The sequence below is a fragment of the Sciurus carolinensis genome, chromosome 12, assembly GCF_902686445.1.
Source record: "Sciurus carolinensis chromosome 12, mSciCar1.2, whole genome shotgun sequence".
NCBI lineage: Eukaryota > Metazoa > Chordata > Mammalia > Rodentia > Sciuridae > Sciurus > Sciurus carolinensis.
In genome coordinates this window covers 113,493,711-113,516,214 of record NC_062224.1, presented here as the reverse complement: position 1 = coordinate 113,516,214, position 22,504 = coordinate 113,493,711, and the positions used below count along the sequence as shown (strand labels likewise).

Sequence of the window (22,504 nt, the reverse complement as noted above, 5' to 3'; positions counted from 1 at the left end):
CGACAGAAGCTAGGATGTGCTGAGCACAGCCCAGAACCAGTCAGGACCACCCAGCACCCTGGGCCCACTCCCTCACACCGCCTGAGGAAGGCTGTGTGGCCCCACTGCTAGTCTGGTCTCTGACCTGCGGCAAGATGACTTTCTTCAGCTGCTCCTGAGTAAAGTGCTCCACGTAGGCCTCGATGTGAGACAGCAGCACCATCCGCACGTGCTCCTCGTGAACCTCGAATAGCTGCAGCAGCACGGGGATCACCCGTGCCCGGAACAGGGCTGGCGAGAGCAAGCAAGGCGTTTCTCCCTGGGCATTATCTACCCCAAAAGTGGAGGTTACAGGTGAGAAAGTGGATCGTTCACAAATAGCCCAGAACACACGTACTACGTACTCTCCTCAACACTTAGGCCCCAAGCCAAGAAAGGGTCCTCTATCAACCCCAAACCACTCAAGGTTTAACTAAGCACTATGCTTCGTGGAAATGTTTCTAAAATGCTAGAGCACACAACGTACTACATAGAAAGCCTGCATTTTAACAGGATTCTGAATTATCAACTTGAAAAATTATGTTTAATCAGTGAGAAATTTCTTACACTACATCAGATTAGTAACACATCAATGTTGATGCAATTTTATTTGCAAAATTAGGAGCACTTAAGTGCTGCCAAGGACTTTGATCCTAGTATGATAGTGATGAGGGCCTCTCAATGTGTACGCCTGGGTCCTGGCTCTGTCCAGCCCAGAGCATTAGGCGAACAGCTCAGCGTTAAAAGTAGCAGCAAAGTGATTCAGAGGTTCGCCCTTGTCTGAGACCCACCAAGTAACAGGATGAAAGAGCTACCGAGGGAAATTCAAGGCTGGAGGGAATGACGATGAATCAGAGATATGATCAAATTCTAACGTGTAAAACTACCTAATACACTGATTTGTTGAATTGAATTTTTTTAAGAAAATTAATTCTAAAAGCAGGTCCTGCCCAACTGAAAACTCTATAGTTATTGTATTAATGCTGCATTCCTGACCTGATGTGCTACTATCTATAGTGCTGTAAAGTCATAGTTTCAAAGCAAGAATTCCATTTCACATTCAGGAAAAACCCTGTAGCCAAGTAGCAAACTGATCTCAGTGATTTTTCAACCTTCTCAATGAAAATGGAAATTAAACTCCTGGGTTGCTCTTGGGAAGTCAGGGGCACAGGCCTAAGTGATTCAGAGCAAATGCAATAGTTCTTTGAAGATACACACCTGACCTTCAAACTTCCCAAGTGTGCTTCACACTCTAGTCACGCTGTATGTCTGTAACTACCCTGCCATCAGTCTGACCCTCAGGGAAGATGCTCCAGATTCATCCTTTGGGTTTTGGGATCCCAGGTGGAGTCAAGTTATATTAGAGGTCAACAATTGCTCTCTGCTTTTAGAACCAGACATCTAACTAACCCATTCAGTAATCTCATTCTGCTCAAAAATGGACTAGTAATCACAAAACTTCTTAGTCGCCAAAACCACTTTGAAAAAGAATTCACCTTTTTTGGGGCCAAGAAGATGAGGAAGAAAACTCTTGACAGCTACCGGCTCTGCAAACACCAACTGATTCAGCAGAAGAGGTACCAACCTTGAAGCTATTAATTCCTCTGACAAGCAGCTGACTCTGTCCAGCAGAAATCTGAGGACAAAAAAGCAAAGGAAAGCCTGGGAAACTAACGACGACACTCTTATCAGCTTTCCCGCACAGGTCAGCTGCATGCAGCCTCTGTCCCACTTCCACCCAAGTGGCGCACTTGGAAAGGTAGCCAGGAGAGGTGAGGGGCAGGGCAGACGCCAGGCCCGGGAGACACATGCAGAAAGTGCAAGGTCAGCCAGCTGCCACGCTGTTGGCCAAGCTAGGGAGCACCTGCAACACCCCGACAGTGGCAAAAGTGTGTCCCCCATGACCCCTGACAGCAGAGGCTTTCTAGATTCACGCACTTTCTTAAATTTAAAAAATGCAAGATATTCAATTATCTAAAATTTTCATAGTAAACAAAATACAGGCTTTTGTTTCTAAACTTGTTGAATTAAAACAACATACATAAAAGCATTTGGTTGAGAAATAGACACAGTGATATCATCTCACCATACAACCACCTGAAGAGATATCCCTGCCTCCTGCCTTTTAGGAGCAAGACTCCTCATGCATTATCACCTTCAGACCCCGGACATTATCACAGACTGGGGCTACAGCCACACTCACTGTCACCTCCTCCCAGTCACCAAGGACTCCAGGCCTCCTCTTAGGCCCTGCCCAGTCCCTGCCCCAGCGTCCCTCCGGCAGGATCAGGGTGAACGCAGCTCCAACGCCACCCCTCCACTGGCACAGCCTGCTCTCACCCTCCATGGCCCCAGTGACAGACCACTCCTGCCATGAGCAAGGGTCGCCTCCTGCCTGTCCTAGTCTTGGAATCTGCCCTCCAGCAGGGCAGCTGCTTGCTGTCCCCACAGAAGTCATGAGGGTCTTGCCTTGGTGCCTGCATTCCTGCTGCCCTGTCTGAACCGCTCTCCTCCAACACCTCCTCCCCAACTGACTGGTGTTCCCAGAACCCCCGCCAAAGCTCCACGCTGTACCCGCCCCTGTTAGAGCACTGGCCGTCAGCGGTGTATCCCAGGGCCTAGCAGAGGCCTGACAGGTAAGACGTGTTCAATAAATGTGAAATAAACCAAGTGACAGGCTCCTCTTCTCCAGATCTCCTCAAATGATTATAGGGACTTAATCCAAGTTACCGAATTTAAGGTCTCAACTTCCTGAACTTACTTGAAGAATTCAGTTTTCTCCTCCTCGCTCTTCAATGTTAAGCTTTTCAAGAAATTCACAACTTCTAAAAAATCATTTCTAAATGCCAGAAAGAAAAAATAATGCAGAACCACAGATTAGACAGGTTAAATATTGAAGTCATAACCAAAGACCACACTATTGTAATTTTCAACAAAGAAACATTCTCTATGCCATTTAAAAGATTCTAAGTAGCTTATGGGACAAACACTATGGGAATCTAATATTTTAAGAATTTGAAAGAGACCTGTAAGGGGATACAAACGAACCCACACATGCTAACAGGCTTTATGGTCTTAAAAGTCACAAAAATCCTCCAAATTTTTGTTTGTAACAGGATACTGTTAAATGAAATATCCTGGGAGAAATGACATTATCATTACAAAATAGGTGTTGATTCCCAATTCTCCTCTGAGGTAAAAACCGTGGAAGAAGACTGACTGGGAAAAGTAGGATTTCTGTGTAAGTCAGGAATCTTCTCCCTTTTCTTGCTATAAGTTAAGTCATTTTTTTTTTGGCAAGGCAGAGTCAGTGGCTTATGCAGTCTCCAGAGCCCCAAAGCTGTGGATCTCTCGGCTCCAAGGGAGTGTGGCTCATATCTGCCCTATGGACAGTGGCCCCAGGCAGGAGCACAGCAGGCAGAGGGACTCTAGAGCAGGCCTGGGGCACAGCTGCCATCATCCTCCAGGTCTTGTTTACTGTAGTTGACTTCCAACAGCCCAGGGGTTAGGGCGCCACCCCCAGGCAGCAGGCAGCCCACACAGAACTTCTGACTCCCAGACAGAACTACTGGTACCCACTATTCCCCAAAGTCTTACTGGTAGCGTAAACAGTGGAATAGCACACATCATGTACATTATATGTCCTATACACGGTGAAAGTCACGTAAGAACCGCGAGACCACCTTTTACTACAACACACAATTCCCTCGAGAGATGAGTCGTCATGCGGAAGTTAGCCTCACAAGTCCCACAAAGCAGGTGCTTGACACTTGTGAGCTTGTTGCAACAGCACAAGGAGGCGACATGAAATTGTCTGAGGCACAGTATGTGCTGTGGTTGGTTTTATGCCCTGTGATTTAATGCTGCATCTTTACATCTGTTTACATTTCTCAACTGCAAGCAGCACTATTATATGCTCTGAGCTCAAGTTTCGATACATTTCAACTTCTTATAATAGATTTGTGTATGTTTTACAGTAGTAAAAGACAAAACAGATGATCTACGTGTATTGCATGCATTCATGACGCACCTCTCAATTTTTTTCAACATTTCTTGATTATTTTCAACATTTCTAGGCTAAACATCATCTGTAAGGTTTTTTTCAAATTGTCAAAAATTTCTGCCCCTCAAATAAAAAGCCCGCGTATAAGGAGACCATGGCTTTTCAAACCCAGGCTGTGCGAGGGTCAACTGCTTTGCACTCTAGCTCCTGAGCAGGGGGTAGTCAAATGTCTCAACCAAATCCAACAGAGGGGGCCGGCAGCGTGGGCAGGCCCCGCCTCCCGACAGGCCTGCTCACCTGGGAGAGGGGCTGGTTGGTGTCTTGGCTTTCTTCTCTCTCTCCAACTAGCAGTTTTTATAAGAACTCATATTACACAGAGTGATGAGAGAATCTAATGCGAAGGGTTATTCTTTGTAAGGACTTTAATAATATCAAGGGAAATAAAGAATTTCTAATAATCACTCAAAAGGACATGGAAATACCTTGGCTAAAAGATTCATAAAAGTGAACACATACATCTTGTATTTTTCAGTTAAAAAAATAAAATGGAAAAGGAAAAATAACCAACCTCAATGGGAAAGGTTTTGAAGTTTCTCTGAAACAGGACAAACAATCCCAATACCTACAAAAACTACTTAGGGTAACTCTCCCCTCACTCCGCTTCTCTCAGGCTCCTTAACTGCAAACACAAGAGGGTACTTAGTTTGAAAACCAACAAAGTTAGAGTTGCTAATAAAAGCCATGAGTATGGGACTAACTTGGAGAGTTCTGCAGTCATGGAAATAAAAAGTGAGACACAATTAAAGCAAACCTTGAGGACAAGTTCAAAACACCTCTGAATCAAGGAAAGTACTAAGTTACATTGTACTCTTCCCTCTAAACCAACTTCCTTGTTCTTCCACCACGTATTACTGAACAAAGAAATCTTCTGCTTAAAGAAAAATGAACTCACATCCCCTCCCAATAAGAAAAATTCAAAACGACAATTCTTATAAATATTACAATGGCCACAGAAAGGGGAGGCCGAGGCTGTTAACTTTTTCGGCTGACTTAGAGCCGTGAGCTGCTGGACCCAGGTCAGCTTCCTAACGGAAGCCCTACTGCGGCTGGATGACTTCAAGCCCCAGCCGAAAGACAACCAGGAACCTCTCAACTTCCTATCTTCGATGGGAACCCGAAGGCAACCCAATTTCTCCCTCTTTTCTCCTGTGGACACAATTCAGTCTCCTAATAATTAACGGCAGCAGGAACTGCTCCCTTTGGTCCTCCAAGTCCCCCAGTGACTGGCAGCAGGGGGAAGCACCAGAAGCCCTCACCTGAAGAAGTCATGAGACAGCAGAGTGCAGAGCGCTGGCCGACACTGTGGAATGGGGCTCAGCAAGGTGGAGTGCAAGGTCTGCTGGAAGCTGGAGAGAACATCCGCTGAAACTGAAATCCAGAGCGACAGTTAGTTTCCAAGGCTTCGCCCTCTTTTCAGGGCCTCTATAGCTGGAGACTGATGAGAACAAAAACCAACCTGTAAAAGCCCAAACAAAAAAGCCCTGGCTGTTGCTAAACAGATTCCTGCTTGCTTTAAGCCCAAGTCCTTGGCACGTGTAGAGAGCCAACCTGCCAACACACCCAACCTCAGGACAAGTGCCTCCCCTTTCAGACCCTCTCATGTTCCCGGCTCAACCCAAGGAAGGATCACCAAGTGGCAGGCAGGAGGACTTTTCTCAACCAGGGTTCCTCATCCATGAACAGAATTATCTGAATGACTATTTTCAATTCTTCCAAGGATGGCACATAAATGCCACCACTCCAGGTGCATGGGAGAGTAGTGAGTTCATTAAACGTTCATTAAATACAATGGATGCCTTAGTCTTGTGTTCCAAGTACTCAGACTAGGACAATTTAGGATTAAGAGGTGAATGGCAGAGGTCATGTTCAAACACTGCATAAGCCCAGTAGAACCAACAACCTCAGCACTGCATGAGGCGTGGGCAAGTCAAATTGAGGCCACCAAAGGGCCCTGTGCAGCATGCACCTCAGTAAACTCAAAAGGTGGAGAATTACAGCCTGGAGTGGTCACAGGAGAGCGGTTCAGGCTGCCAAGCATGCAAGTAGAGAATGGAGAGAAAGAATGGAAAACACTGTCTTTAGTAGTCAGGGCTTCAGGAGGCAAAGAACAAAGTACTGAGTAAATTACATGAAAAATAAATCAGAAAGACTTTGAAAGACTAAAGAAATGGTAAGCCTGACTTAGAAATTAACTTAATAAAAATCTTTGAGTCTTACTCTATTATTCAGACTATTATATCTTAATATTAATGCATATATTTACTTATTGGCTGGCTCACTAAGGAAGTCTTTAGATCATAAAATATTATCATCAACAAAGTTTTCACAGAAGACTGAAAGCCATAGTTCAAAGTGCTTCCTACTTAAGATTCTTTTCACTACTGACACTAACAAAACGCAAAGCTTCTTTCCTTATTGCTATTAATATTTGCTCTAAACAAACTGCATGGTAAGCAACAGGTTCCTTACTATGATCAAAGACTGCAGTCCTTCAAATTCTCTGCAGAACAGGCCTGAATTATTTTCTCACTTACTCAGTGGATCCAACACAAACTCCAACTCACCCTGTCCATGTAAGACTGTGAGCAAGCTTTCTACCAATGTTCCAAATGAGTAGGCATCCCGGGCATGTCCGTGGGACTCTGGAAGAGGGCTGAACTCTGCAGACTAGAAACAGTAAAGACTATCAGAACTAGAGCATTACAAACCATTTTTAACTCTCTCCCATGTTTGCATTTATTACACTCAAATTTAACCTCATAGTACCACACACTAATTTATAGTTTTAAAAACTATTAGTACACCATATAAAAAAAATGGTGAACATCCTTAGCAATCAGGGAAATGCAATCAAAATTATGCTGAGATTTCAACTCACTCCAGCTGGAATGGCAATCATCAAGATACCAACAATAAGCTAGGCACAGTGGCACTTGCATATAAGCCCAGGAAGGGGAGGGTAAAGTAGGTACTGGGTCATGAAATTGATAAAGCAGTGTGGTCAAGTGGGTGTGAATATGCCACAGTGAAACACACCATTCTGTATAAGTGAGATGTACCAATAAAAAAAATAGGACTCAATGATGGAAAAAAAAATCTTAAAAACGCCTAGCAAATTAAATTTATCAAAGATTTTAAAATATCAAATAAGATCAAAAAGAAAATTAGAAGATCACAACATAATACATGTGGCTTTCAGAAATATATTTAATTGCAACCCAGAGTAAAAAGTTTACCTTATAATGCAGTGTGCACACATTAATACAGTATGCATATAAACACATGCACAATGAAAACAAGTTTCATAAAATAATACTAAGGTGCCCAGTGATGATTTCTCTTTCACTCCCTTCCCCACCCCCCAAAATACTGGTCAAGACTCCCTTAAACTATCTTAAAACCCCCAAATCAATCAGTTTGAAAAACACCAGTATATGCCATGGATTGCCCTGACTCATTTCAAGTCAAAGGTCCATGCTCAGTTTACAGTTGGTGTGTATTTCCTTTTGTAAAGACACTAAGTATGTCTTTAGGGATTAATGTTTATTTATAGTGGTTGTAAGAACAAACTTACAGGGGGCATCTGCTTTTGAATTCATTTGTGAACAGTCTTTCTGTACCAAAACCAGGATATTCATGCCCACTCCTGTACACACCCTGGAACCCTAAGGAAGGACCAGCTACGCAGATGACTGGCTGGGCTGAGGTGAAGTCAAGGGCCAGGGACACCACCTGCCCGACATCACGGCTTCCAGCAGAGTGCAAGCCAGTGTGCTGTGGATTTGACACCCTCCCTGTTCACTCTGGGGTAGCTCCATTTTTAAACAATATCACAGGATCTACACAGTCAAAAACTGTAAGCTGCTCCCTGTGATAGTAAGATTGACCCAGAAGCTCAAGGCCAGAGGAATGATGAGGCACCTAGAATTCAATAAAGGAATGGGAGACGTTTCACACTCAGTTGCACAAAGGGGCCTTGATCACATCTGAAGTGTATCATCTTACCATCTCTTCTGGAGGGACAGACGCTGGGTCTCTGACTGACTGAATACTCCTCAGAAACTAGACAGAGAAATAAATTAAGGAAAGTAATTCATACACATTTGGTGAAGCAACTTCTTACACCTAGTTACAAAAGCCATGAGCAATAGGAACAACAGCAATGAAACCTTTCCATCAATGTCACACATCAAATGTGCAAATTTAAAATCTTCCCAATTAAAAATGTAAACCAGTACTTGGCACGGAGCAAGTCTTAGTCAACAAAAAAGTCAATTTTCCTTTCTGTGTCATTCAGCTGGTTAACACACACCCTGTGCTGTTGAGAAGCACCTGTGCATCTGATTTCCTTATATAGAAATTAGAAATGCTTCTTTCTCTTCCTGTATGGACATTAAGAATTCAAAGGCTCTTCAGCTGTTGGTGACAGTATGCATCTGTAGTCTCAGCTACTCAAGAAGCTGAGGAGAAGGATTACCTGAGTCCACAAGTTTGAAACCAGACTGGGCAACACAGTGAGATCCCATTTAAAAAAAAAAGGCTTTTCAGCCCAGATACATCTCTTATTAATTTTGTCACTAAATCAAGTGAATTTTGAGTCTTGTTGCAACATAAGACTTTGTAAGTATGGAGACAAAACTAATATCTACAGAATAAGCACATTCATTCACCTAATCAAGGAAGAGCTTCTATCCAAACACCATTTATGCACTAGGAATACAAAAGGAATGCAAGATTCCCCACCCCCACCAGGTGCTCAGAGACCAGAAGGTACACCAGGAATTCTAGTAAGTATGCTGCGTGACACAGAAGCACAGGAGAGGCTGATTACGTAGGGTAGGGTAATGCCTGGAGGGAGGATTCAGAGAGTAGACTCAAGCTGGATCTTGGATGAGCTGACATTTTCAGGAGTCAAGGGGAAGAAAAGCAGTCTAGTAACAGAATGGCACAACAAGGAAGAAAAGAATAAAGTGAACAGCACGGTGGGAGCAGATTGGCTTCACGGTCAGACTGCAAGCAGAGCAGAACTCCAGGTGCTGAGCGGAGCTGAGGTCAGCTGGGGAGGGCCCTGTGTGCACCCAAGGACTTCCTCTGTGGAACACACCCATGGGACCGTGCTGCCATGCTGATTTCACACAGGAGAATTCAGAGAAGACAGCACCCAACGGGGGCAGATGTTACAAGAGGGGTGACCTGGGAGTACTGCATTTGACTGAGGAAGAGTCTGGGGAGTGCCCACCAGACAGGGCCAGAGCTGAGTGCAAGGGACACAGGAGAACCCGGGAAACCAGACCGAGTCACCACTTCAGCAGGGGGATGGGATGGGAACGGTTTTTACCTTTTTCCTTTTTAGAAAGAGTTAAGTCCATCAGAAACATACAAATGACAAAAAGAAGAAATAAAACAGAAAAAAACAGTTCATCAATCTAGAAGGAAACTCTGCAGGCTGATCTGTCAGACAAAATCACAGGCTGTACCCCAGGAGCAACAACCCAGCCCACCAAGAGTTAAGATGCACAAGTCCCAACTCCAGTCGCTGGACAGAACTTCCTGAATGCCTAACCCAAGACAGGCACTCCTCCTGAAAGGAGTAAGATATGAAAAGTAAACGTAAGAGGCTCGCAGCTCTCAGGAAGCTCAGCTGCTGATGCAGAAACAGATGCATGAAGTTAATTTCAACATGAAGCATCATGTGGTATGATCACAGGAGCAGAAAGGCAGGCCTTTAATCAAAATGGCTGAACAAAACCATTTTACCTCCCTCATCCTCAGGTTCCTCCTCCACAAAATGAGAAGACTACGTGATCCCTAGTGCTTCCTGGAGGAACAGAACCTACAACTCCGTGAACATGGGCGTTGACAAAGTTCCAGCCTCCAAACCTACATGGCACTAAAGCTGGGGGGCAGTGCCAGGGCAAGAGCACACGGAGGATGCCACGATGCTGGGGACGAGGCCTACCACCTGGCTTACCTCCGGAGTGGCCTGAGGGACTTTACACACAGTTTCCATTCCTCCTAGCTTCCAGTGCCCATCTTCACTCACAAACACAGATGACAAGCAGACATTGTTGTGTGTGAGGTGTCCCTGGAAAAAAAAACAGGAAGAGGACTGCCACTCCAACTTCTGAAGAAGTTGTTTTTAAAAAACTACTAATTACCAAAAAAAGGTCATGACAAGATCTTCCCATTTGCGGATACCTGAAACTATGCTTTAAGGAACGACAAACGGAATGAGCTCAGAAGAGAGGGAGAGTGCCCTGGGGAGGCTCCTGGTGCCTCCCTGCCTGCTGAGCAGGTGAAGGAAGACCCAGCCACTGCAGTCGCCACGCCCAGCCCAGGGAAATCAGGATACAGGTATCCCGGAAGGCAAAACCACCAGTCCTTAGGGTCTACGTCATTTGCACCAGTGTCTTTAAAGATAAAATTTATCTTTGCCCTCAGAGGTTATTTTATTAATTTTCTGCTCTAAATTCTATCTTACCTACAATCTATTTTGAACCCAGATCCACTTCGCCTGAAATCTTATAAGCATTAAAAAAACTCTGCCTGAAGAAGAGGAAAAGGGAACGATAGGACCAGCAGAAATGCCCCACAGACCACAGAAGCGTCAATTTTAAAACTAGAAAAACAGTTCAATTAAATAAGAAGGGAGAAAATGCGAACAGGGTGTGAGTATTTAAGTTTTTTCCCAAACTACTAATCATTTCAGTAGACAGAAGAGCTCTTGAAATTTTCTACCCATGAGATCAAATGTGTACATATTTTTAAACAGAAAATTCTGAAATATATGTAAAGAAAAGTTTAGAATAATACATATGGTATTTTCACTTGAGGAAAATAAAATAAGCACAGAGATATTTGCTTTGTATGTCCAAAGAACATCTCTGCAATAATACACCAACCACCACAGTAGCCTCTGGAAAGAATTCGATTCGAGGACTGCAGAGGGACTCTCCCTACATACACCCCTACCACTGGCACGCCTTGCTCCACCAAAGCTGTTCCTCCCCAGTGAAGCCTAACAATACTGGTTATTATGTGAACTTGTAAACACTTTTTTTAGTTGTAGATGGACACAATACCTTTATTTTATTTACTTTTATGTGGAGCTGAGGATGGAACTCAGTGCTTCACACGTGCTAGGCAAGTGCTCTACCACTGAGCCACAACCCCAGTCCATGTAAATATACTTTTAAGATATTACACACCCCACATGACATTTGGAGAGTCTGCCTCCCATAAACAAAAAAAAAAATTAAAATGTACACTGAAATGATTTAAATGCAAATGTCTCTAACCTAAGACTGGTGTTTTTTCATTTTGGAGAGCTGGAGAAGACCTTAATGCGTCAGAATGCAAACACCATTAAGAAATTACAGCTCAAAAGCTGGGGAGATGGCTCAATGAGAGCACTTGCCTCGCATGTGTGAGGCTGAAACAAATAAAAACAAACAAGAAATAGTAGCTCAATAAAGCTGTCAAGAAATAGATCAGAAGTAAACACAGGACCCATACTATAGCAACAGCAAATGTCAACACAGGCCAGGCAGCTTGGATACTCCAGAGTTAAGAGGCTGTCTCTCAACTGGTCCCACCAAGGGGGACAGGACTGTGTATAAACTCTGCCTCTTCCTAAGAAATGGTCATTTCTTCAAAATATAAAATTGCACAAAATTCCTAAGAACAAATAGGAATTTTGGTCTACAGCAACAGTAATGCTAAATTTTTGTTTTGACAAGTATCAACTGAGCAAGGCATGGTGGTACACACTTCTAATCCCAGCAACACAGGAGGCTGAGACAGGAAAATCAAAGGTTCAAGGCTAGCCTCAGCAACTTAGCAAGACCCCGAATGAAAACCAAAAATAAAAAGTTAAGGGGATGTAACTCAGTTTCACAACACCCCCGGGTTCAATCCCCAGTACCAACAAAAACAAAAAATGACAACTAGGTACCAGCTATAGCTATTTTTTAGGTAAAAACTTATCAAAAACTAGGGGAAAGACTATGGTAAACTTCAAAAAACAAACAAACAAACAAAAAAACTAGAAACAACTGTCCAGGGACAGTTTCACAATGAATGAATTGCCCATTCCACAAACCATCTGTAGCTCCTCTTGCCCCTTAATGTGCTGTTCTCCTCACAGCTTGTACCTATGCCATGCTTTACGGCACTGCCGCACACACCATCCCCCCAGTCTCCGTCAAACCCTGAGCTGGACTGCACAGGTCACTCACTCTGTCATGAAGGAAGATGAGAGCCAGCAAAATGTCGTAGATCCCGGAGCAGATCTCTGCAGAAGACAGCGTTTCCAAGGCCACTTCCAGAGGCTGTACTCTCTCAGTGACCAGATGAATGCCATCTGCTTCCACGGTACACGACAGGAATCTCAGCAAGCAGGGGTGACGGAGTGTCTTCAAGTGCTTTAAACATAAACAGAAGAGCTGATGGAGTGAATGGCTGGACCCAGAGCAGCCTCGCACGCGCCGCGGGCCTCCAGCTTCTGCCTTGCCCACATTTCAAGCAAGGCAAAGAGGATGGACGCTCTGTCCTCAATTCACTCAACTTCTCAACAGAAACAACTCCAGATACCTGCAGCTCTCTCCCAGCCCAGACTTCCCAAGCTGCGCTGCTGCCCACTCTCAATACAGTGCCAGAACGTCACCAGGCAACAGGGGGTAAGAGCCTGAGAGCAGCACGAGAGGCGAGCTTCCGTCTGGAGAGCCCGACGCTTCTTGTGACTGTGCAGCAAAGGCAGGCACTGGCACTCCAAGTGCTGCTGTCCTTCTGCCAGAGGAATCAGAGAGGACCCCAGCGGGTGGGAGTGCCCGGAGGCCATCCCAGGTGGGGAGACCCAGGAGGAGACACCCTGATTCTCTATAAAGCTACAATCCTCGAGCCCCTGAACAACATGCACAGAAGAGACCCGAAGCAGCACAACAAGCTCTGAGAAGTGAACTGAGATCTGAACTTCCATTCACAGGGAGGGTGCAGGGGAGTGGTCCTAAAACCCAAGGCCTGAGCCAAAGGGGGTCGCCTCCCTGCTAAACCAAGGAGCTCCACACTCCTTAGAGCATCGCAACAGAACAAGAGCGTGCAACACATCCAGGACGCGATCCAACACTTGCTCTAACAAAGAACTGTGAGAATGCCATCGATTCTTAATGGAACAGATGGAAGAGTCAATGAGCTGAAGATAGTGACCAATCTGAAGAACAAAGAGAAAAAGTATCTTCTAAAAAATGATGAGCATATCAGGGAACCTGTACGACAATAACAAAAGTCTAATGCAGATAACTGAAGTCCAAAAACCAGAGGAAAAAGGAATTGGAGCATAAAAATTATAGTGGCTAAAAACACGAATGTGGCCAAATACTTAAATGTACAGATTTAAGAAGTTCAGTGAAGCCAGATGGCCTCTTTGGCCTTTTTTTTTTTTTTTTTTTTTTTTAACAGTCCTTTAAAAATGTCAAACCCATCCTAAGTTAAAGCTTGCTGACCCGAGCTGGGCGTGGTGGTGCACACCTGTTTTCCCAGCAACTTCAGAGGCAAAGGTAAGGGGACCTCAAGTTTGAGGCTAGACTCAGCTACCTAGTGAGACTCTGCCTCAAAATAAAAAAACAAAGGACTAGGAGCGTGGGTCAGTGGTTAAGTGCCCTAAGTTCAATCCCAGCACCTAAAAAAAGTTTCAGACCTTGTCACAGACCAGTAACAAATTTACTAAACATTTTAATACTGTTTTCTTACTTACTACCTTATTTATCATCTATTTAATTCCTTAAAATATTCAAAAACTCTTTCAAATTTTTAATTTTTTATTATCTAGAAAAGGGACTGTCTTTTTGTGTTCATAGTCCTCACCAGTAAGAATGTCAGTTAAGTACCTTATATATGTATGCTAGTTTTTGCTTTATACTGGGGATTGAATCCAAGGGCACTTTATCACCAAGCCTCATCCCTAGTCATTTACAATTCTGAGACAGGGTCTCTCTAAGCTGCTGAGGCTGTCTCAAGATCCCCCTGCCTCAGTCTCCCAAGTTGCTGGCAACATAGTTGTGTGCCAAAGGGCCAGATCTATATATATTTTTTCATATTCTACATAAAATATTCTGTAAAACATAAAACAAAGTACCAGAAGATAAAATTTAGATATTCCCAATGCTTTTTCTCCAGAATTACAATGTTGCCCAATACCTTAAGTAGGAATACCCCATTTTGAGAAGTCCCCAATATGAAATACTCCCCTCCATCACCTCTTTTCTTAGCAGACAGACAGTAAACACACTCTTTTTTGTTGTTGCTGTTAAGAGTTTAACCTTTATTTGTCTTTATGTGGTGCTGAGGATTGAACCCAGTGCCCCATCCATGCTAGACAAGCAAGCCACAACTTCAGCCCAACACAAATTCTTGACAAGCATAAGACAATTTTGTGTCTGAACATAGGAGTTGGGCGAGTTAAATCTGCAGGGTTTCTTTCCTCTCTGGTTGGTTCTTTTGTAGCCCCATCAGCTCTGGGTTTTCCAATCCCAGTACATGTTTTATAAGAACTTTCATTTGAGTAATTAAACGAGATCCAGAGTCTAAAATTCTCTCCTCAGGTAAAAATTTATCATTTATTTACAACAAAACTTAAACTGCTGAAATGCTGGCTTTCCTGACAAATCACCTAATCTTTCAGAAAGATATTACATGACCTTAAAGCTCTGAGGTCGATCATTTACAGTCCTCAGGTCATGGGAATTCTTTGAAGCCAATCATTGGATTGGGAGGAGACTGAAAGGAGGATTTCACTGGGAACGTAACCTTCAATTTACCACCAGGTTTTGTTTTCACAAATAAGTAGTTGATACTGAATGTTCTAAATACCTCCTTGAAAGAATAAGGACAGCATCAGAGTCCATAACCCAGCCTTGCTACAATTTTTATATCAGCTGGCTCAAACCTATTATAAACTTCTTCCAGGGAGTCAGAGAGGAATCTTCTGAGCATGTCTGATTCTCTAATATTTTAATTTCAAATTATTCATTTATTTTATTTGGGGGATTGAACCCAAGGGCACTCTACTACTGAACTACATCCAGTCTTTTCTATTTTTTATTTTCCACAGGGTCTCACTAAGTTGCTGAGGCTGGCTTCAAACTTAAGATCCTCATAACTCAGCCTCCCGAGTTGCTGAGATTAGAGGTCTATGTGCCACTGTGTACATTTAAACAATTCACACACATGCAAACAGAACACAGCAGAGACCCAGTCGAGTCCCAAAGGGTGCCAGCTATTTGGTCAAATGAGTGTGGCTAGCTGGAGAGAACATCTTGAGAGTTGTTTGGAGCTAGTTAGTATGTAAATGATACATTCTTCTGCCTTCTTCATTTTTTCCCGTACCAGGGATTAAACTCTGGGCACTTAACGACTGAGTCACATCCCCAGCCCTTTTTATTTTTTTATTTTCAGACAGGGTCATGCTAAGTTGCTGAGATTGGCTCTGAACTGGTCCTCCTGCCTCAGCCTCCCCAGTCACTGGGTGTGCACCACCATGCCCAGCTATCATAAAATGATTCATTTTAAGAATCATTTCAAATAATTTTCAAAGCAAACATGAAATATTTCCCTTTTGGCTGCTCAAGGAAAATTCTTTATTCAGCTTTTGTCGTAGGACTCTAATTACTTTGATTTCATGCACCTTCTTTCATTCTTCTAGTACACAGGAGAGACCTGTAGAGAGTAGGAGCTACCTGGATCAGTGCTAGCAGGGAAACAGTTAATAAATGGTCACCTGGTTGACACTTTTCACATTTGCTTCTGCTAGTTTTTTTTTTTTTTACCCTACATGCCCCAGCAAAAGTCTTGACCCAAAGTGAGTTCCTGCTTAATAAAGGAAAGAGGAGGAGATGATGCACTGCATGATTCTGAACAAGGCATTTAACTTGGCAGGAACCACACTGGTCATCCCCCTTGGATACATTCAATATCCTGCATGAACCATGCAGATTCAAAGGAAGGGCCAGCCGCTAATCAAAAGAAAACATTTTCTTCTTCTTAAATACTTTCTTAGTTGTCAATGGACCTTTATTTAATTTATTTATTTATATGTGGTGCTGAGAATCGAACCCAGTGCCTCACACATACTAAACCAGCGCTCTACCACTGAGCTCTGAACCCAGTCCTCAAAACAGATACCTGAGTCAAGCTTCTTCCTGAAGCTGCTTCCAAGAACATGGGGAACAAGTTGCACTTGGTGAGAGCAACTTTGTTTTTCTCAGTGACACCAGCTAAGCAAATCAATGGCTCTTGATCCGGTGGAGGTGACCTGTTGAATGTCTTATACGTTTGTGCCCCAAAGTTACGAGTCCCTGCTGAATCCATTCCCTGCTCCAGGTGCTCACTCTGAAACACCATGCTAAGCAAGGACATCTACTAATAGACATCAACACACAAGCATCAACATCTGTGCTAATCTATGTCTATCCACAAAGAGATCTTCAGTGTGGGATTCTAGCCCTGAACATAAACTATCCCCATTTTCAGGAATCAGTAATAACTCAACCATCTAGAAAACTACTTCAAGCCTTAGATGCTTAGCTTTTTCACTGTTGTTCTGACCCTGATTGGTAACTTCATTTTGAGAACTACATAAAGTTAACTGACTCAATGTTCTTATCTATAGCTCAAATCCACCTTCACACTTCTAAACAAGGAAAAATCTATACTTTCACACTATGTGAATGGATACAACAAAACAGCTAAGATGACTAAACTAGAGAGCAATTTTTCGGGAAAAAATATTATTCCTTCTACCCTAAAGATGCAAATCTGGGGGCTGGGGCTCAGTGGTAGAGTGCTTGCCTAGCAGGTGTGAGGCACTGGGTTCGATCCTTAGCACCACATAAAAATAAAATAAAGGTATTTATTTAGTCCACCTACAACTAAAAATAATTTTTAAAAAGATGCAAATCTGGGACATTCTGTCTTTACATACCATATCTTAAGATTAGATCATAAACTAGAAATAAAATTCAGGAAAAAGAAAAAAAGGGCTAAAGAATTAGTTTGGGTATAAAGTTAGACGACTATAAGCATCAGAGGAGAAAGAGCAAGAAAGTCAAGTCTGAGAAGTGTGGTGGGGAATCGGGAGATGACCAGTTCCATCTGACGGTTGCATCGTACCTGAGGAACAGGCAAATAAGTCTTAAGTTCTGAAGGACAGTGAGCAGGAGACCTGTGAGAGAACCCGGATCTGATTACGAGAGGAAGAAATAACTTCTAAACAGTTAACACAGGCAAGATGGTTTACAATGAAATGGAAGCTGCAAACAGCGAAAGGAGGTCTGTAAGGGAACGGAAGCGAGGCTGTGTCAACCTGAGGACGAGAACACCTGCCCAACCAGCAGACACGGCTCGGTCATGCCCACACCGTGCAGGCTCTCCACTATTTCAACCAACCCTTCCACTACGCAGCCTGAGCCCGACGCAGGACAAATGCCATGTCTCCCAAACTGTGTACTTGGATGGCATCTGCATACTTACGTATGGAGTCCTATGTTGCACCTTATGTGGACTCTGAGGAGTAGTTTTTATAGGCTTGTAATTACCACAAAGCCTTAACTAAGCACTTTGATCATAGCAAACTACCATAACCAAATTCAGACTTAGAATTTATCATTCTTCAACAGGCTGTTGGTTAGAAATGAGTCATAATCACCAGTGAGCAAATGACACTATTAATGACAGCTGAGGAATTCAAGACCGGGCGAGCTCTTATGGGCCTAAGTATTTTCATACTGCTTTGTGACCAGAGCTCACACACTTGCAGTTCATCTTATTTCAGAAACACACACACACACACACACACACACACACACCAGTTATATATTTATTCATAACAGTTGACCATGACTATCATTTTTTAAATTTATAATAGTAAAGAAAGAACAATAGTATCCAATAATATTTGCCAAGGAAAACACTTATCTGCTTCAAAGAGTCATTTGAACTTTCAATGGCAGGATAAAGAACTCAAACACTGACAAGAGTTGAGCTAACTACACTGCTTTGGTATTTCAGATATCTAGGACATCACATTCCTAAAACCTAATACACTCAATGCTATACACTTCTCAGTACTGTGACCTAGTTTGTGGGATTATCAGAAATATTCTGACAATGTAAATTCCTTATCACTTCGTTGCCATTCCAAAATTTCCCTGATTCAAGTCTGAGGTTTTCAAAGTTACAGAATGGCTGACACATCAAGAATGGATCTTTGTTTTCTTCCCTCTAAAAATTTTATGATATGATGTATTTGACTTTCAGGGTGTATATGCCAGATTTGATTTTTAAAAATCATAGTCTTAAGGAAAAAAATAAGAAATATTATAAATTATAAATTCTAGTATCCAACTGGATATGGTTAATCTAAGCTATTTAAAAAAAAAAAAAAAAAAACAGCTGGATACTGTGGTGCACACCTGTAATCCCAGCAACTTGGGAGGCTGAGGCAGGAGGATGGCAAGTTCAAGGCCAGCCTGGGCACGTTAGTGAGACCCTGTCTCAATACAAAAAATAAAAAGGGCCAGAATGTAGCTCAGTGACAGAGCACCCATGGGTTCAATTCCCAGTACAAAGGGGTGGAGGGGGACATAATCTTATGAGAAGAAAACATAGGAAGTTCGTTGGACATTAACCAATTATTTTAAAAAAAGACATTCTGTCTTTTGCAAAATCACAAGCAAAAGTAATTAACTACTCTAATATGAGATAGAAAAGAGAGAAATGCGATTTTACCAAAAGGCAAAAATTACCCAGAAAGAGAGTCAGTTATACTTTTTACCACATAACATTACAACAAAATGCCTTGTATAGCTCGGTGATCAAGTCCTTGCCAGACCTGTGTGAGGCCCTGGGTTTAATACCCAGCACAGCATGCATGTGTGAATGAAGGAATGATGACTGAATGAATGAAAAGACTGTTACATGTTTTTTTCCTAGGGAACCATCTTATAATTGTTAATTTCACACTTAACCAAGGACACAAAATCAAATAACTACCTAGTGTGACCAGTAAACCGCCAAAATCATATTACTAATATAACCTTTTATAACCATTAAGAAAGTAAAAATCATTTAGAGTCCTATGAAATAGGTATGTTTTACCTATTCACTGATACCATGGTAATACAGATCATAAGTTACACAGACTAAAGATATTAAATTCAACTTGAAAGTATTCCTGACATAGCAAACACTCAAGAATTAATTAATGAATACTACTATATTTTTTCCTTTTTAGACACTTTCTGAAGATAATCTAAATGGCTGCCAAAGGGCAAGGAAATATCAACTAATACCTTCTTTTCTCTAATTCTGAAAGATTTCAGGTTATATTTCATTGAATAATATTCCAAGGTAGAAGTGCTTCTTATATTCTTATATCTCTTCTTCTTCTAGGCAAGTGCTCTACCACTGAGCTACAACCCCAGCCCCAGAATCATTTCTCCTTCTAAGACCTGGGGGTTCCCTGACAGTGCTCAGACAACATGCCAATGCCCTGGTACCCTCAACCAGGAGCAGCACTGACTAAGTGTAAACTAGAAGAACCTCTTTCCTAAGGAGGAAACTAAAGCCTCCGGAAGTTAACAACCTGTCCAAGGTACCAGAACCTAGGGCCAATATTCTCTCTGTCAAACACACCTGTGTAAAACTTTTTCTGGCATATTACAATGTCTAAGGAGAGAAAAACATGGTAAAGTTCCTAAAATGTTTTATTCTCAAGCTCATCAACAACAAATTAATTAATATGACAATGCTTACAGCATTTTTGCTAAACTAGATTAATTCCCTCTTAGATAAGCCATGAAAAAATCATCTCCCTTTCTCATTAGAAAAATAAGCTATGCTGATGGAAACCACTGCAATGAGTTTTTTGAGGTTTGGGTTCAGTTATGGTATCTGCTGGAAATAAACCCACAAAACAAGGGCAACTATGTTGTTACAGACCATCAATAACAAAATATCATTCCTTATGCCTTACCTCCTTTGATCTCTATTCATTTCATTTTTAAAAAACAGAACAGACAGTAAAAAGCACTAACTATCAAGCCATCACCTATTAGGGTACCTTGGCAGCTTTATTAACCTTGTCTTCATTTTCTCTTTTATACACAAAAACTGAAGCAAATTTGCCATCTTGCAGTACAGCAGGATAAACAGCAAGTCCAGAAGGCAAAGTAAATGGTGGCTCTTTCAGCGTATAGCTCTTTAAAGCACTGTTCTCTGATCCCATCCCTTAGGCAGCAGGCAGGACTGCAGCTCCTCTTCACAGCCAAAGGATCTAAAAGAAGACAAAGCAATGCAAACATTAACTCCATCTGCAACAGGAGCAGAGCTGTCCAGGGTCTCCAGAAACAGCCACGCAAGCCTGTTTCTGCATGCTCATAACTAGCACATATGACAACAGAAATGGTTAACTGCTTGGCAAGTTATCAGCAATGCTTGTTCATGAACAACTAACAACTCCAGAGAAAATGCACATCACCTACAGTTATGTGGAATTACTGTACTACCCCCAAGCCCTGATATAAGTGAACTTTCAGTTTCTTAGAAAGGTAACCAAAAATAAAACACAGTAATTCACACTTCTGACCAACTTACAATCCTGCCTCACAAAGAAAAATGTTGTAAAACTTGGTTATTTAAAAACAAAAGAACTTCTGTATATATGTCACTATAAAGGAAAACAATACAAACATTAACAAATGAGCAGTTCATAGAAACTAAAAGATTAAAAGAGCAGTAGAATAATGGGAAAGAAAGCATAACTCATTAAAGAAATACAAACTACAATAAAGAAAAAGTACAATCGCACCCCTCTTCAAAGTTATGCTAAAAAAGGGGGAAGAGGAAAAACTGTATAATCTCAAATGCTAAAACATGCATGCATAAAATTCTAGAAAATGCAAACTACTTTATCACAGAAAATAGATCAGTGGTTGCCTAGAGAGGGGTCACAGAGAACAAAGGTGAGTGAGTGAGGAAACCTGTGGGGGGAAGGATATATTCAGTATGATTACAATTGTACTGACGGGTGATTATAAATGTGAAAACTTATAAAATCCTGTTATGTTCAGTCTCTTCTATATGATTATGCTTCAATACAATTTCTTTAAAAGAAATATATATGCACATGCATACATAAACACACAGACCTCCCAAACCTTCTACAACATGAACATGTCATTCTACAACAGACCCAGAAATTCACTGAGCTGCAAGAGGCCTACTGGGTGTGCACCAGCAACTATTGTGGGAGGCCTGCACTCTGAAGGCAGCACTGCCACAGAGCCCCACCCAGGTCTGCAGTCCACGGGCAGTCAGCTCACACCAGTTATGGTGAGAAACAGAGAATCAGCTATTTATGTGGGAATGTCAATATTATTCAATGTTGTCCCCCCCAAATTTTTTTAAACCTGTGTAGGCCAAACAACAAATGTCTAGAATATTTGTGAAATCAGTTTTTAGTTTTCACTTTAGCATAATATGAAAAAATTTAAAAATAAAAGATTTCTAACTAATGCTAGTCATGAGGCAAGCAAATTGCTAGATCTAAATAGCACAGCCAAAAATTCCACACGGACTTTAAACATTTCTGTTAAAAATCTATAATTCTGGGGAAAACGTAAACCCAACAATCATTATACATAGACTGGGAATTTTTTTTTTGAGGGTAAGAATTCTGCTTTGTAATAAATCCACTGAGTTCCTACCTAACAACTTATCCTGAGAAGTAAAAAAACAGTGCTAAAAATGTCAAATACCTCAACTACAGGAGACAGTCACTGTCTACTTGGATGAAAAGTATCATTTATGTCAGGTACTGGAGAAAAGTGAGGCAAATTCTGTTAATCTGGAAATGGGGGGTGCTGCTCAGGTGTGCCCACCTCCTGCAGAATAGGGAAGACTGAGCTTGGGCTGGTGCCAACAATGGGCGGAAGGGCAGTGGATTCACAGCTGAGCCAGGTCTGAGACCCAGGGCCTGAAAGAAGAGGTGAACTGGTCAGACCACTCTCTCCCCCAAGAGTCTGAGCTTAAAGAGAGATTTCTGTGTAGGAGCAGCATGGCTGAAGGTAGAAGGAGCCGTGAGGTGGGGCTGGGACTGGGCAAGTCAGGGCCACCCGAGAGCAGAAACTTGGCAAGGACAGAAGCAGCTGGTTGACAGCAGGGCAACAAAAACTGGGAGAAGAGCATGGTCATGTGTTAGGGCACCTTCACACCCTCCAGCTCAAGGCCACCGGACCCTAGCCTCACAACACCCTACAGTCAGCTCTGCTCCCTGAAGGCTAGGGTTCAAGCTCTTTGAAACCAATTGCCACTTCATGAGAAGAAAACTACCTTTCTGTAAATGCTGCCTGAAAAACTAACTAAACTAGA

At 42.3% G+C, this 22,504-nt stretch overlaps 1 protein-coding gene across 5 annotated transcripts in view; it reads right to left on the bottom strand.

Moving 5' to 3' along the window:
* Scyl3 (SCY1 like pseudokinase 3) overlaps positions 1-22,504 on the bottom strand; it is a 32,662-nt gene that overhangs the window by 8,188 nt on the left and 1,970 nt on the right. For 3 of the 5 annotated variants that reach the window (XM_047520467.1, XM_047520464.1, XM_047520465.1), the window contains exons 2-10: positions 20,196-20,408; positions 12,319-12,504; positions 10,053-10,166; positions 8,087-8,143; positions 6,646-6,748; positions 5,338-5,449; positions 2,780-2,857; positions 1,515-1,654; positions 125-309 (exon numbers count right to left, since the gene is read on the bottom strand). In XM_047520467.1, coding sequence (XP_047376423.1) covers positions 125-309; positions 1,515-1,654; positions 2,780-2,857; positions 5,338-5,449; positions 6,646-6,748; positions 8,087-8,143; positions 10,053-10,166; positions 12,319-12,504; positions 20,196-20,360 — 1,140 coding nt within the window. In that variant the 5' untranslated portion in view covers positions 20,361-20,408. The remainder of the gene's footprint in view (positions 1-124; positions 310-1,514; positions 1,655-2,779; positions 2,858-5,337; positions 5,450-6,645; positions 6,749-8,086; positions 8,144-10,052; positions 10,167-12,318; positions 12,505-20,195; positions 20,409-22,504) is intronic. The other 2 variants (XM_047520466.1, XM_047520468.1) reach the window with 2 other exon arrangements.